The following is a 15,339-nucleotide window of genomic DNA, read 5'->3' as shown; positions in this document are numbered from 1 at the left end:
GGAGGTTATATGGAATGTATCGCATAAGAAAAATGGCTAAAAACCATTTTATTTTTTATTTCCAATGAGAGTGAATAATTTTTCAATCAATGCCTCAAACTTTTGTATATTCATGCTGGTCATCTAACAAAATTATCAACATAATCAAAACATGAGTAATGCGCCCGAAAAAGGCACTGACCCATCTTGCCCCGCGACCCATCTTGCCCCGCCCCACCCTACAAAATATGATTTTAAACAAGCAGTTTTAAAAAGTGACCGATCTGCCGCCGTGGAAAAAGTGCGGGGCAAGATGGGTCACCTTTTAAATAAAATTTATTTGGAAAATAAAACACTTTACGATTTGAGATTCCTAAGATCGATTCCTAAGACGACTTGAAAATCGATGTTTTCACTAAAAATCATCATAATGTTATGTTATAATTTTGGGCGTTCATTCCGCTTGATTGAAGTGAGTTATAAGATAGTCTTGTAGTAAAAAATAAGCTTTTAAATGCTCCAAGAATACGTTTAAAATTGAAGGTGACCCATCTTGCCCGCGGTCGTTTATATAGAGATTATATGGAATGTATCGCATAAGAAAAATGTCTAAAAACCATTTTGTTTTTTATTTCCAATGAGAGTGAATATTTTTTTCAACCAATACCCTAAACGTTTGTATATTCATGCTGGTCATCTAACAAAATTATTAACATAATCAAACCATTCGAAAATGGCACTGACCCATCTTGCCCCGCCCCACCCTAACACAATTAGGTTGATTATTTTTGTCTTTATGGCATTCCAAAATCGCTTTAAAAAATTTAATATTTGAATTATTATCTCAAATAGCAGCGGATAACATGGCCAGCCACTCAACAGTCTACTATGAAACCCGTTGAGAATAGTGCTCGAATTCAGTAACGGTTCTTGTCTTTCCTTAAAATTTCATACCCAATAAAAAAATACAGAATCAAATTACCTCTGTCCTGGTTTGGCGCACATCTCGGCGTAGTACTTGATTTTCGGCTCGGTGCCACTTGTCCGGAGTGTAATGACCGCACCGTTTTCGAACGAAAACGTAATCATTTGCGAGCTCTTGCTCGAAGGCAGCAACGCTTTCCCATCGGCTTGAGTAGAATCGTATCCAGTGGTAAGATCCCGAATCGATTCAATTTTATACTGACCATCGCCGATAGCTTTCGGGTAGCCACTGTCAGCACCCTCCATCGTGCGGATTCTTTCAAAGATGCGCTCTATCACGACCGGGTCGTAACAGAAATGATAGGACGTCACTGCATAGTGATAACCATAGATATCGTACAATTCGTTCAGCTTGTCCGATAACGATTGATTGGAAGTGCTTCTCAGATAGCACACCATCGTTGCCAACTGACAGGCTGCACTGACACCGTCCTTATCCAGAACAGTTGGCGAACACATGAATCCGATTGCCTCCTCGAAGGCAAAGAGCACCTTCTTACCGGTAGCCATTAAATCGACCGATTTGTTGCCTAAAACGTGAGTTGATCTCAAACAGTGTTGGATAGTTTCATCTTAGTACTATGCTATTGAACTTACCCATCCATTTGAAGCCTGTCAGAGTTTCCTCAAAATTCAGTCCTTCAATTTTTGCAATAGACCGGCACATCTTGGAACTAACGGTACTTGCCAACAGGTAGCAGTCAGCGAGACTACTTTCTGGATACTCTTCACGATAACAACGAATCGACCACCATCCAAGCAGCGCTCCCAATTCGTTGCCCGAAAAAACACGCCATTCACCAGTGCTGCAAATACACAGTTCTATATTTCCACAAAATCCTTCCACCGTACTTTGGGGCTGTCCATAAACTACGTAGACTCGGAGGGGGGGACGTGGAGGTCCGGCCAAAGTCTACGGTCCATATAAATTTCGAAAATTTTGTATGGACGAAAGTCTACGAGGGGGGAGGGGGGGGGGTCTGAGATTACCAAAATCGAGTCTACGTAGTTTATGGACAGCGCCTTTCTAATCAACTCACCTGGGATCCTTCTCGGCACAGGCCAGCCGATCTGCATCCGGATCGTTTGCCAGAATCACATCGCAACCAGTCTCGTTTGCTAGCTTTATCGATAAAACCAAGCTGGATTTTCCCTCCTCCGGATTGGGGAACTTAACGGTGGGAAATTCAGGATCCGGATCTCGTTGTTCCTTGACCGCAACCACCGGTTGCAGTCCGATGGTTTCGAAACCACGTTCAATAAATGGGAACCCAACGCCATGCATGGCCGAGTACACGAAGCGTTGCGAGCTTTTGCGATTGTAATCGGATACGAACGTTTTCGGGACATTTGCAGCCAGTTTTTCGAAGTATAGGCTTGACATAGCATCGTACGGGTCCTTCAGTTGATCCGATTTCAGCAGATCCAGGTTCCAGGAAGATTCGAGAGGACTGCAATGATATTTGAATTCAAGGGTTTACTGAATAGACACCAACTTAATAATAGTAATGCAGCATTGATGCTTGTCAATATTATGTCAAATATACCCCATTTTTACATAATGCCATTTATAACTGCACAAAATTCATACATATTTATTAAAAAACTTTAATTTATCGGTTTTTCGGGTAACTTTCTCAGTCTTTCAGTTGTGAACGATTGTTTTCTACTTTCCTGACTTTAAGGCTGTTTTTTTGCTTTTCACAAGAGTCGCAAAATATATATTTACCACTGTTTGAGCGACCCTTGAGAGAACCTAAAACTCATCGGGCGAAACGTCGGGAAAGTAGAAAACAATTGTTCTCGACTTAAAAACTGAGAGAGTCACCCGAAACATGGATCAAACGTCCAGTCAAAACCATTATACAACTTTTATTTATCGATAGATCTTAGATAAGATGCAAAACCTTTCCTTTTAGATGATCTAACAAGAACTGACCTCTTCCTTGAGCCGCACGCACTTTCGACTCAATGATTAATTTGTTATCGGGTTCTTGTAGGAATTCCTGGAAAAATCTTCAGAGGAATTCTGGGAGGAGTTCCTGGAGAAATTTCTGAAAAAATATCTGAAATTCCAGGAGGCTTTCCTGGAAGAATCCTTGGAAACATTTCTGGAGGAATCACTGGGAAAATGCTTGTATGAATTCATTGAGGGATCCCTGAAGCAATTCCTGCATGAATACCCAGAGTGTGAATTGCCGGAGGAAACCCTGAAGGTATTCTTGGAGGAATCTCTAGAGGAATCTTTAGAGGAATTCCACGAGATTCCTTGAATGAATTTCTGAAGGAATCTCTGAGGGAAGCCTTCTGAAAATTTATGGAGCAATCCCTGGAAGAAACCCTGAAGCAATTCCTGGAGGAATTTTTGAGGAGTGCCTATAGGAGTCCCTGAAAAATTCTGGAAGGTATTCCTTCAAAATTTTCTAGAAGAATTTCTGATAAAATCCCTCGAGATAGTCCTGGAGAAATTTCTGACATAGTTTCTGAAAGATGTCCAGGAGCAGTGCAAAGAGTTACATTCACTTGCTACTAGGGTAATTGATCCGATCATGGAGGAGTTAAGCACTGGGTTCATTTTTAAACCACAATTGTATCGTCCCAAGCAAACTTTTTAGATTGATAATATTTAAAATAATAAAATCCATCCTTAATCTACGGGAAAGTAACGAAATATTGCCACTTTGATGTTGTTATGAGCATTTTATTCGTTTTTTTTTTTTCTGGAAGAACATTGTGTTCCTAATGTTGCGGTATTTGTTCCTAATGTTGCGGTATTTGTTCCTATTGTTGCGGTATCCCATTGAAATCATATGGGATACCGCAACATTAGGAACACAGCAGCAAACACATTAAGGAAAATATTTTTTTTAAATAGGTTTTTGGGCAAATCTTAAGCAAACAAATGGTGCAATCTTATAATTTAAGCACCATACATCTATTAAATATACCTCTTGGTAACATTTCAGTCGAAAAAGTGCTCAATTGCCATTACCGCAACATTAGGTACTACCACAACAATGGGAACAATTACCCTATCTTAGTTCAGAAGCATGCTATCAAAAAACAATGTATGAATAATTTCAACCTTGTAGTTATATCTGAAAGTTTGCCGAATAGCATTGGGGTCGTACACGCATACCAAAGTCGTGAGCAAGCTGTGAAGGCAACTCTCCACGCGGTGAAAGTAAATTACATTCACGCCGTGGAGAGTTGCGTTTGTTGCATTCTGTTGACTTAATTATTGATGCTACGCTCGTACATTATTCTACGAAGTTTCAGGTAAAACAAAAAGGAAAAAGCGTTCCATAAAGTGATTTTTGCTACGATGTCTCTGAAGTGAGGTAACAGCAAGTGTATGTAACTGATTGCAAATGAATGATCCAATCCTTGGCTCCTGGAATAACTTCTGGAGGAATTTCTGGAGAAATTCGTGAAGAAATTTTTGGGGTAATTCCTGGAGAATTACCTGGAGGAGTTCCTGCAGAAATTCCTGAAGGTCCTGTGGGATTTGCTGAAGAAATCCCTGAATGAATTCTCGGAGGATTATCTACAAATTCTTGAAACAATTACTAGATCAATTACTGGAGGAACTCTGCAAGAAATTTCTGAAAAAATCTTTTGCGAAATTCCTGGAAGAATTTCTAAAGGAACTTTTGGAGCAATTCCTGGAGAAATCATTGAAGGGGGAATCCTTGGAGAAATTCGTGAAGAAATCCCTGGAAAACCCCCTGAAGAAAATCCTGGAGGAATTCTTAGCAGAATTCCTGGTGGAATTCCTGGAGGAATCCCTGCAGCAAGTCCTGAAGGAAATTTAGAAGAATTCTAGGAGGAATCCCTGAAAAATCCAGAAGGTATTCCCAGAGAAAGTCCTTATAGAATGTCTGAAGGAATCCCTGAAGGATTTGCTGGAGAAATGCCTGGATGAACTGATGACAGAATTTACGAAGGAATTCCTAGATCAATTCCTGATGAATTCCTCGAGGAGACCCTGGAGAAATTCCTGGATGATGATTGAGAAATGCCTGAATGAATTCCTGGAGGAATCCCAGGCAGAATTCCTGAAGTAATCCCAGGAGAAACTCCTGGACGAGCTCCTGGAAAATTCTTGGAGGAGTCCCTGAAGCAATTCCTGGAAGAATATCTTGAGGAATTCCTGGAGGAACCGCTGAAATAATTCCAGCAGAAATCTCTGCAAGAATCCAAGGAGGAATCCCTGGAAGAATGCCTGGATAAATTCCTGGAAGAATACTTAGGAGAATTCCTTATGAAATTCTTGGAGAAATCTTTGGAGGCATCCCTTGACGGATTCCTGGATAAATTCCTGTAGGAATTCCCACGGGAATTCCTGGTGGAATTCTTGGAAGCATCCCTGAAGCAATTCCTGGAGAAATCTCAGGAGGAATGCTTGGAGGAAGTCCTGAAGGAATGCACGGAGGAAATCCTTGAGGAAATCTTGGAGGAATCGCTAAAGTACCCACATTCGACAAGCAACCATCTCTGAAAAAAAAATCCTGAAGGAATTCTTGGAGGGATCCCTGGAGGATATCATAGAAGAATACCTGTGGGAATTCCTGAAGAAATCTCCAGAGGAACTCCGAATTTCCGGTGGAATTTCAACAGGAATCTCTAGATGAATTCCTGGAGGAGTTTTTGAAGAAATCCCTGCAGGAATTCCCAGAGGAATCCCTGAAAGAATTCCTAGAGGGATTCCAGAAGAAATTTTCGGAGGAATCTCTTAAGGAATTCGTAGAGGAATAGGGAATTGTTCCCATCGTTGTGGTAGTACCTAATGTTGCGGTAATGGCAATTGAGCACTTTATCGACTGAAATGTTACCAACAGATATTTTTAATTGATGTATTGTGCTTAAATTATGAGATTGCACCATTTGTTTGCTTAAGATTTGCCCAAAAACCTATTAAAAAAATATTTTCCTAAATGTGTTTGCTGCTGTGTTCCTATTGTTGCGGTAGTGTTCCTAATGTTGCGGTATCCCATATGATTTCAATGCGATACCGCAACATTAGGAACAAATACCGCAACATTAGGAACACAATGTTCTTTCAGATAAAAACGAATCAAATGCTCATAACAAAGTGGCAATATTTCGTTATTTTCTTGTAGATAAAGGATAGATTTTATTATTTTCAACTCAATCCATGTAAAAAGTTTGCTTGGGGCGATACAATTGTGGTTTAAGCATGAACCCAGTGCTTAACTCCTCCATGATCGGATCAATTACCCTAACAGGAATGATTCCCGAAGAAATCATAGATGGTATTCTTGGAGATATTCTGAAGGAATTCTCAGAATAGGTAGTGGAGTAATTCATGCAGCAGTTCCTGAAGAAATCCCTAGAAGAATTCCCGAAGAAACTCCAGAAGGAATCCCGGAAGCAATTGCAAGAGGAATTCCTAAGGAAATCCCTAAACAGTTCCTAGAGGAATTGCTGAATTATTCATGGAGGTGTTTCTTAAAAAATACAAGGAGTAATTTGATAAGAAATTCTAAGAAGAGTTCCTTTTGGATTCTTTGGAGGAATTTTCAAAATAATCCCTAGAATTGTTACTGAAAGAAACACAGAAGAAATTCCCGGATGAACCCCTGGAGGAATGCGAGGAAAACCTGGAGGAATGCAAGGAAAACCTGGAGGAATTCCTAAAGAAATCCCATGACGAATCTCAGAAGCAAGCCCATGAGGAATTGCTTTGGAAATTCCAGGAAAACATTCTTAACAAATTTCTGGGAAAAAATTCTGTACCAAGAAAAAGGTATGGAGGAATCCATGTCTGCATTAATTTCTGGACGAATCATTGATGGAGTCTTTTGATGGGCTCCCAAAAAAAATTTTGTACAATGTTTTAAGGAATTCCAGGATTAATAGGACAGATCGGTGAAGTACTAGATTTGTAGTAATGAGCTGAATTTAAGTATGGTGAGAAGGTCAATTCTCCGATTCTGCAATAAAATAGTGCAAAAAGCGTGGATATTATGATTCCTGGCCTAATTTGATACTGTTTGAGCAAAACTTTGGGCAACAGTGTAGTTATTTTCTCCATTTCTTGCAACAGAAACAACATAGTTATTCAAAATTTTGCTCAAACAGCATCAAATTAGATAAGGAATCATAATACCCACGCTTTTTGCACCATTTCATTGCAGAAACGGAGAATTGACCTTCTCACCATACTAAAATTCAGCTCATTACTACAAATATAGTACTGCACCGAACGTGCCCCATTGTTAGATATTCTCTGGTAAAATTTTCTGAAAGGGTTTCTGGGAGATATTCCTGCTGAAATACATTGAATTAATCCAGATTGAACTATTAAAGTAATCTCTGGTAGAATTTTTGAAGGAATACACGGAGAAATGCCTAAAGAAATATCTGAAGGAACACTTGCAGAAATACCTAAAAGGATCTCTGTTGACATTCCCTTGGGAATCCCTGGAGGAATCCTCAAAAAAAAAAAAAGCACTGGAACAATCACTGAGGGAACCTCTAAAGATATCCCAGGAGAAATTCACGGAGGAATGTCTGGTGAAACCCCTAATGGAATCCTTGAAAAAATCTCTGGAGCAATCCATGATGGCATCACTGAAGAAAGCTATGAAAAAAATCCTGAAAGAATTTGTAAGTATTGGATAGGTCAGTCGGGAGTACCACAGAGACTCCCCGACTTAATGGCCTCAGGGTCGGCACGTTCACTAAACAATTACTCGCGGGCAGGTAATTCTCGCGCAAAATGGAGGACAACCACAGCACCACAGCACAATCCATCTTGTGGTGGGTTTTGGTACTTTGGTGTGGGATGGTGGCAATTTTCTCGTAGGGTGGTGGAGCCTGAACCTGACTAAGCCAATCGCTGTCGGAAGTTTTGCTGGGAAAAACCTACATTCATAACGTACCTGCTTCATTTAAACATTCACGGTTTTCACGAAACCACACAAAAGTCTCGGTAGTACAGGGGATGGCCAAAATGTTTGGGATAGGCAGCTTTTTTTCTCCCACAAAAAAAATCAACATGCTGTAACTTTCCATAGAGTGCATCAAAAAATCTCAAATTTTGACTGTTTGTCAACCTATTATATGTGCATCATTGGTATAAATTTGGGCTCGATTGATGAATATTTCGCGAAGTTAGAACCGTTCGGGTAAAACACTATTGTTTAGACTACTAATTTTTGAACTGTCATATCTCGGAAACCAGTGAACCGAATTGAATGAATTTTTTAACGTTTATCAACAATATATTGATACTTAATACGACGTTATAAAATGTAATATTTTCTCACGGCGAATTAAGTTATGCCGGATTGAAATATTTACCCATATAGAGGAAAATAAGTCAAATTTACAATACCACACAAAAATTACTAAATGTGTTCTTCCTTCAATCTAAATAGGCTCTAATATATATGATTAGAGATAACTTGAGAACAGAAGTGGAAAATCTTTGGATATCAACACTAAAATTTATTGACATTGATGTAAAAAAAATACATTTTTTCGAGAAAAATCCAAAAAGTGTCAATCCATGATAACTTTTTTCAACGTTTAAAAAGTACTTATGTTTTAATAGTTTGAAAAGCATTTACATATTGTTAGTGTACGTTCAAAATTTCATTCAATTCGGTTCACTGGTTTCCGAGATATGACACCTCAAAAATGAGTTGTCAGAAAAATAGTGTTTTACGCGAACGGTTCTAACTTTGCGAAATATTAATCAATCGAGCCCAAATTTGTACCAATGATGCACACATAATAGGTTGACAAACAGTCAAAATTTGAGATTTTTTGATGCGCTCTATGAAAAGTTATAGCTTGTTAAACTTTTGTGTGAGAGAAAAAAAAGTTGCCTATCCCAAACATTTTGGCCATCCCCTGTACATACGACACGAATTATACAACACTTACAAATTCGCAGGATGCATACTTGCAGAAGTATCTGTAAAATTTTATGAAGGAATCGTGAGAGAAATTTCTGGAGAGGTCCAATGAGGAATTCCTGAAAGAATCCCTGGAGAAGTTCCTGAAGAAATAACTGAAGAAATTTCTGAAAGTGTCCTTGAAAGAATTCATAGAGAAATCCCAGGTATTTTGCTCTTAGCATGACGTTTGGTAGAATTGAATACTACTGAAAATTCGCAAATTATGTGTTACTACACCCTATAGCAGCATATGGTTCTACAAAGTCCTTATTTTTCCCCACCAGAACCGGTTCCGGCATATCTGGAAAATTTGGCAATTTGTTTTTGTATTCCATGAATAAATATACCAAAACTTAGCCATTGAACCAAGCTTGATATTTCTCGCACTTGGTATCATATGGGCGTATCTACATTCAACAATGACCTATTTCTCTACATCGCTTTTCTCTTTGGTCAATAACATGGCCAGCAAATCATTTTCGAATGATTTTATTGTTCTAGATGCTGATTCTAGCCGTTCTTCTTTGAAATACATCGAGAGGTTATTCGAACATCGTACGCATTTCCAGAAATAATCCGAAGAGAAATCGAACATTGTAGATACGCCCGAGCGCGAGATTTGGTAAAATTCTACACTAAATTATTGATAATCTTTGAGTTAGATCGAATTTAAAAAAAACTGGTGTCCAGGGGGAGGGGAGAAGGTGCATGCCCCCTTATAAAAAGAGCATCTTAAAAGTGAGCTTTAACATTTTTAGTAAATGTGAGATTCGTCATTGCCACCAGCTACTCAATGACATTCATGTTTTGACAATTAAATTAACTTTAATATGAAAACGGTTACTTAAGTGAGTGAAATACAAGTAGCCGGTAAATCCACAATAATATGGAAAATTGGGAGAAAATTGAGGTCTCCAGTTAGCCTAGTGGATATGGTTATGGATCGCCATTCCGGAGACGGCGGGTTCGTTCCCGTCGGGAAAACTTTCTCGACTCCCTGGGCATCGAGTATTATCATCGAGCCTCACAATATACAAATTCATGCAATAATGGCAGGCAAAGAAGTGCAAAGAAGTGCTCAAAGAACACTACGTTGAAACGAGACAGGCCAAGTCCCAGTGCGGACGTAGAGCGCTAAAGAATAATAAAAAGAAGTATGGAAAATTATGATATGCGGTGGTTTTACGATACTGTCGATAACGTGCGGAGAGATACAGCGCCTTCTTCTGTCATATGTAACGATCGCGATGAAAACTTGCTAACAGATAACACAACGGTGGCTGTCAAGTTGAGAGAGCACTTCGAATCATTTTGCTGAACGGTGGGAATGGAAGAGCGACATACAGAATTCGAATCGACAACGACGAACAAGCTGTGGAACCTCCAACGCTAGACGAGTTAAAGACAGTTATTAGAGGGCTGGGAAGGACGAACTTCTCAAGCACGGTAGTGAGCAGCTGTATCAACTCTTACATCGTAGGGTAACCCGGGGTAATATGCACCCCCGGGGCAAAACGCCCTCACGCTATTTCATTATATATGAGAAGTTCCATTCGATGCAAGCAAACTAGACGTACAACTGAGCCGGACAAGCCCAATAATGCAAAGAATATTCGAATGAAAAGCGTGGAAAACGATGATTTTCCACATTTGGAAAGGTTGTCTAATTTGAAGCGCACACAATTTAAGCAATTGCGCGCTGATTTATATGGAATCAACCTATTAACTACCATCCGCCTCCTACTCCTTCCATTTGCTGCCGTAAACAGAAAGATGGAGCAACCTTGTATTTCATTAGAATTCAAAGCGGAAAATGCCAGAGGTCGTATTGCCCCACCTCAAGGTGCGTTTTGCCCCCAATAGTTTTTCGGCCCATATAGCCGCGGCGGTAAACGCACGGGTATTCAGCATGACCATGCTGAGGGTGACGGGTTCGATTCCCGGTCGGTCCAGGATCTTTTCGTAAAGGAAATTTCCTCGACTTCCTTGGGCATAGAGTATCTTCGTGCCTGCCACACGATATACACATGCAAAATGGTCATTGGCAGAGGAAGCTCTCAGTTAATAACTGTGGAAGTGCTCATAGAACACTAAGCTGAGAAGCAGGCTTTGTCCCAGTGAGGACGTTACGCCAAGAAGAGGAGAGAGAGAAGAGAGAGGAGTTTTTCGGCACCCGAAACGTAACACTTTATTAAATTGTTAATTTGATTCGGTAAAATTGATATCACGCGGACCAAAAGTTGGCATCTCTTAGTCAAATAGGTAAACCAACTTTCAGAACGCAAGACACCCATAAAATCATCTTAATCTTAGCTATAGCGCACCGTTTGCATAGGGGGTGCATATTACCCCACCTTCCCCAATGATATTGATATGGGTAGAAGAAAACTGCCTGATTGGATGGTCTCATTTGCCCTCTATGCAAGAAAGGGCATCGGCTTGACTGCACGAATAAGAAAATCACCTCTGCAAACGTATGACACTCAGTATAGAAAAATGACACTCGGTATAGCAAAGAGAGCCGTAGTCCTACGTCGAAAAACTGAATTCTTCTTCTTCTTATTTCTACGTTGAAGCCGCCGGGCTCCTTTGTCGAGGGCCAATAGAAAAAAAAACTGAATTACCTATATGTATTATTTTTTCCTTATTCTTGGGATTACTTCCCAACTGAGACAAAGCCTGTAATCGTATGGCAGGCATCTAAACATACCCAATGAAGTCAAGGAAAATTGCATTACGAAAAGTTCCTGGACCGACCGTGAAACAAACCCTGGATCGAACCCGTCACCCTCAGCATGGTTCTACTGAATAGCCGCGCGCTTATTGCTTCGGTTATCTGGACTTATTTGGCATAGAATATCTTCGTACCTGACACACGATACACATGCATTGGCAGAGAAAGCTCTCAGCTGATAATTATGTAAGTGCGCATGGAACCCTCAATCAATGGAAGCCTCAAGCTAAGACCATGCTTTATCTCACTTGGGATTCTCTGCCACGAAAAAGAAAGAAAGAGCAGAAGATGAGTTTTGAAAATTATCAAGTGTTTTAGACGATGAATAGATTATCGTAAAACATAAGCTACACGGCCCCATGTATTAGTTCCCTGTGCAATTTCGATTGTCCTATTCAGTAACGGAGTAGCAACTACGGATCGTACGGCCATTTCATGTTCATGAATAGTTTATCGTTTACCAGATGGTGCACGTTTTGGTAGATTTTTCCACAGATTTTATCGTTATGGTAGGACGATAAACTTTCTATTTAACACGAGAATTGTTGAAGACGAAAAATCCTAAACTTTGTAACGTAACCATAATCATATCAAACGATACAACTTAGCTCAATTTCGATAGATAATGAATGATCACCTAAAAATGCAACATAGACATTGAACTGAGATTACGGAACTATACTTACACCAAATTCTGCAGAATGTTTGCCTGGATATTCTTGTCATGTGGAGAAATGATCTGGGCACTATTCGTCCAGTACACTTTGTAACCGTTATCTTCCTTCGGATTATGTGAAGCCGTGACCATAATACCTGCTAGACAATTCAGCTCCTTCACGGCAAAAGGAACGAACGGCGTCGCTACAGTTTTACTGTATAGCCACACCGGAATACCATCAGTAAGAAATACGCACGCACTGAGTTCAGCAAATCTAAAACACAAACGTTAGAAGAATATGTTTGTTTTAAATATTCCAAACACTGCGCACTAATCAGATAACGAATTCCTCTTTGTCCAAACCTACCTCTTGCTGTTATGTCGTCCATCGAAACCGAGCACAATACCACGTTGCCGGTCCGAAGCTGCAGGATAACATTCAAGAATGTACTTGCAAAGTCCTTGTGCCGACTGAATGACTACCAGATCGTTCATGGCATTGAAGCCTGCCTGCATCACCCCACGGAGTCCAGCCGTTCCGAATGCAAGCCGCTTCAATAACCTAGCGGAAAGCGCTTTCCACTCCGAACTTTTAACCAACGATTTGATCTCGTTCAGAGTGTTCTCGTTCTGTTGAGAAAATATTATTGCTTTTTCTGTTGCTATATGCCAAGCTCTCAAGCACACTTACCTTATCCCAGTTCAGCCATTCGGATATCCTTTGATTCAGTTCAGTGGAGCCGGAGTCGAAGTGAATTCCATTTGCATCCATTTTTCGATTCGAGTTTCAACGACGGTCTGCGTAATTCACCGGAATTAAATACTCTGCTTCCACTGCTGCCTTACCCCGAGGAGTTCACCACGGGTTCAACTCTACGCGATGACTGACGGGCGAATCTTCGCAAATAATCTTGTCACAGCGGCTGTTTGCCTTCGCGTCGCAGCTGTCGATGATAATGGGTCGCGGAACTGTTTCACTGGAAGAAAAGATTAACAATTTAAAGCGCATTAAACGACTGGCAAAGCCGAATGGAGAAGCATTATAAACTGAAAACAAAAAAAATGCTGATTCAAATGGATTTTGCTGATCTCATTCAGAAAAAAAAATGGGTTCTCATTAACATGCCAAGCCAATACCTGTCCCATCTTATTTCTCACTATTGGTAAATTTACTCATCACATTCTAAAACTTAATAAGACTCGAACATAGTAAGCATTATTTTCCACTATTAAACCAACTATTGAATGTCACACAAACTTTAACAACATTTAACTCTTTTGTGTGAAGAATTAGCAATAAGTTAAAATTCACAAATACAAAGAAATTAAAAAAAAAATTTAACTCTTTAGAATGCGGTTTTCTTATGCAGAACATCTTTTTGAAATACATGCAACAGAGGGGAAGGCTGTGAGTGTCGTTCATTATCGATCTCCTCTAACAAAAGTTTAGGCTGGTACATCGAGAAACCAACATCTTTGTTTCCCCAGCAAACATTGAACTCATATAGGGGAAATTATTTAGTATTTTCGGCCGTTTTGTTCTCTTCATCATGGTTTTTTTAAACCAGTTGAACTCAAAGTTGGCTTCAAATCTTTTCCAACCAACTTAAATTATACGACCAAGTTTCAGGTAATTTGACCTGATGACGAAGATAACGAACGTGCCGACAATATCCAAAGTCATTCTAATAATGCCAAACTCTCTCCACAATGGAATGCAAAACAAGGCAAGAACAAATAAAGTCAATGATAATAATACACAAATTAAGCGGTGTGCATGTGCAGTGTTTATAAATCCAAGTTTATTTGCGATTCCTTCCTACTCGGGAATCGAATAAGCATTATCAGCAGAAACGGACGTAACATATAACGATTGCAGTGAATCAGTGAGCTGAATCAGACCGATCATCTGAAGCCGGCACAGTACTGAAACAATATTGATCTGTGCAGAGGGATAGTATTCAATTCTAAAGTTAACGACCTACCATAAATGTAATAAATAGAGCCATACAACTGAGACGGTAAAGACGCGGGCATTTAACAACACCAGGCAGATGGTTCATCTTCTTCTTGGTGTAACGTCCTCATTGGGAAAAAGTCTGCTTCCATGAACACTTCCACAGTTGTTAACTGAGAGCTTCTGCTGCCACTGACCATTTTGCATGTGTAAATCGAGTGGCAGCCACGAAGATACTCTATGTACAAGGAAGTCAAGAAATTCCTGGACCGACCGGGAATCAAACCCGTCACCCTGTCATACTGAATCCCCACTCCTTTACAACAGTGTCAGACAGAAGGTGACTGGGTTTGATTCTCAGTCAGTACAAAAAAATTTTCGTAGGTAATGGATTTTTTATCGTAATGTAATTCTTCCGCGATACTCAATAGCGAATCCTAATTCGGATTACGATGAAACCATAGTCATTTTTATATTATTTCATTACCATCAATTCAACATTTTCGTGCAAATTGATGTACTCTATTAACCCTTATGTGACCGACAGGGTACCCGGATACCCAGCGCCCATTAAAAAAGCACGGTGTAGAAAATGCAAAAAGTTTGTCAGACACATAACGGTTAAATAGCAATTGAAACATTGAAGCACCGATAAAATCAATGAACGAAGAGAAAAATCTCTGGCACTTGCATTTTTCAATTCTTGCGCATAGAGAAGGAACGATGCTGGCATCAATTAATTAACAAAGCATTTGCATACCTTGTTTCATCCAATTGATTTCCACTGCGAGTTATTATAATAAAAGCAAATATCACGGATGATGCATGGACGGAAAATGTAGGGGACAGCAATGCAGGTGGTGTTGATTTAAATTATAAGCAATCAAAAATTGTAGTCAATACATACTACTAGCAGCAGTTATCTGTCGGAGTGACTGACAGTCCTATTGGTAACTACATTATCGGCCATTTGCGATACTCACTCACTCACAGCTCTCACATTTGAATTGGCAAGGACGTCAACATTTGTCTGAAATCTAATCAATACAACATCGTGCAAAGCGTTCAATAGACAATAAACAAAAACAACCATGCG

At 39.8% G+C, this 15,339-nt stretch overlaps 1 protein-coding gene and 1 long non-coding RNA gene across 3 annotated transcripts in view; one reads left to right on the top strand and one right to left on the bottom strand.

The window, feature by feature from the left end:
* The window catches only part of LOC134287952 (uncharacterized), a 746,963-nt gene that overhangs the window by 302,989 nt on the left and 428,635 nt on the right, over positions 1-15,339 (top strand). The gene's annotated exons all lie outside the window — the stretch shown is intronic.
* Positions 1-15,339, bottom strand: part of LOC109432867 (phosphopentomutase) — a 132,244-nt gene that overhangs the window by 5,205 nt on the left and 111,700 nt on the right. For both annotated transcript variants that reach the window (XM_062851269.1, XM_029856613.2), the window contains 6 exons: positions 12,978-13,263; positions 12,654-12,916; positions 12,315-12,560; positions 2,004-2,414; positions 1,561-1,769; positions 962-1,493 (listed from right to left, as the gene is read on the bottom strand). In XM_062851269.1, the coding sequence (XP_062707253.1) occupies positions 962-1,493; positions 1,561-1,769; positions 2,004-2,414; positions 12,315-12,560; positions 12,654-12,916; positions 12,978-13,058 (1,742 nt within the window). In that variant the 5' untranslated portion in view covers positions 13,059-13,263. The remainder of the gene's footprint in view (positions 1-961; positions 1,494-1,560; positions 1,770-2,003; positions 2,415-12,314; positions 12,561-12,653; positions 12,917-12,977; positions 13,264-15,339) is intronic.

Source organism: Aedes albopictus, chromosome 2, assembly GCF_035046485.1.
Source record: "Aedes albopictus strain Foshan chromosome 2, AalbF5, whole genome shotgun sequence".
Lineage (NCBI taxonomy): Eukaryota > Metazoa > Arthropoda > Insecta > Diptera > Culicidae > Aedes > Aedes albopictus.
The sequence above is the reverse complement of the archived record's forward strand: the minus strand, read 5'-3'. Positions and strand labels throughout refer to the sequence as shown.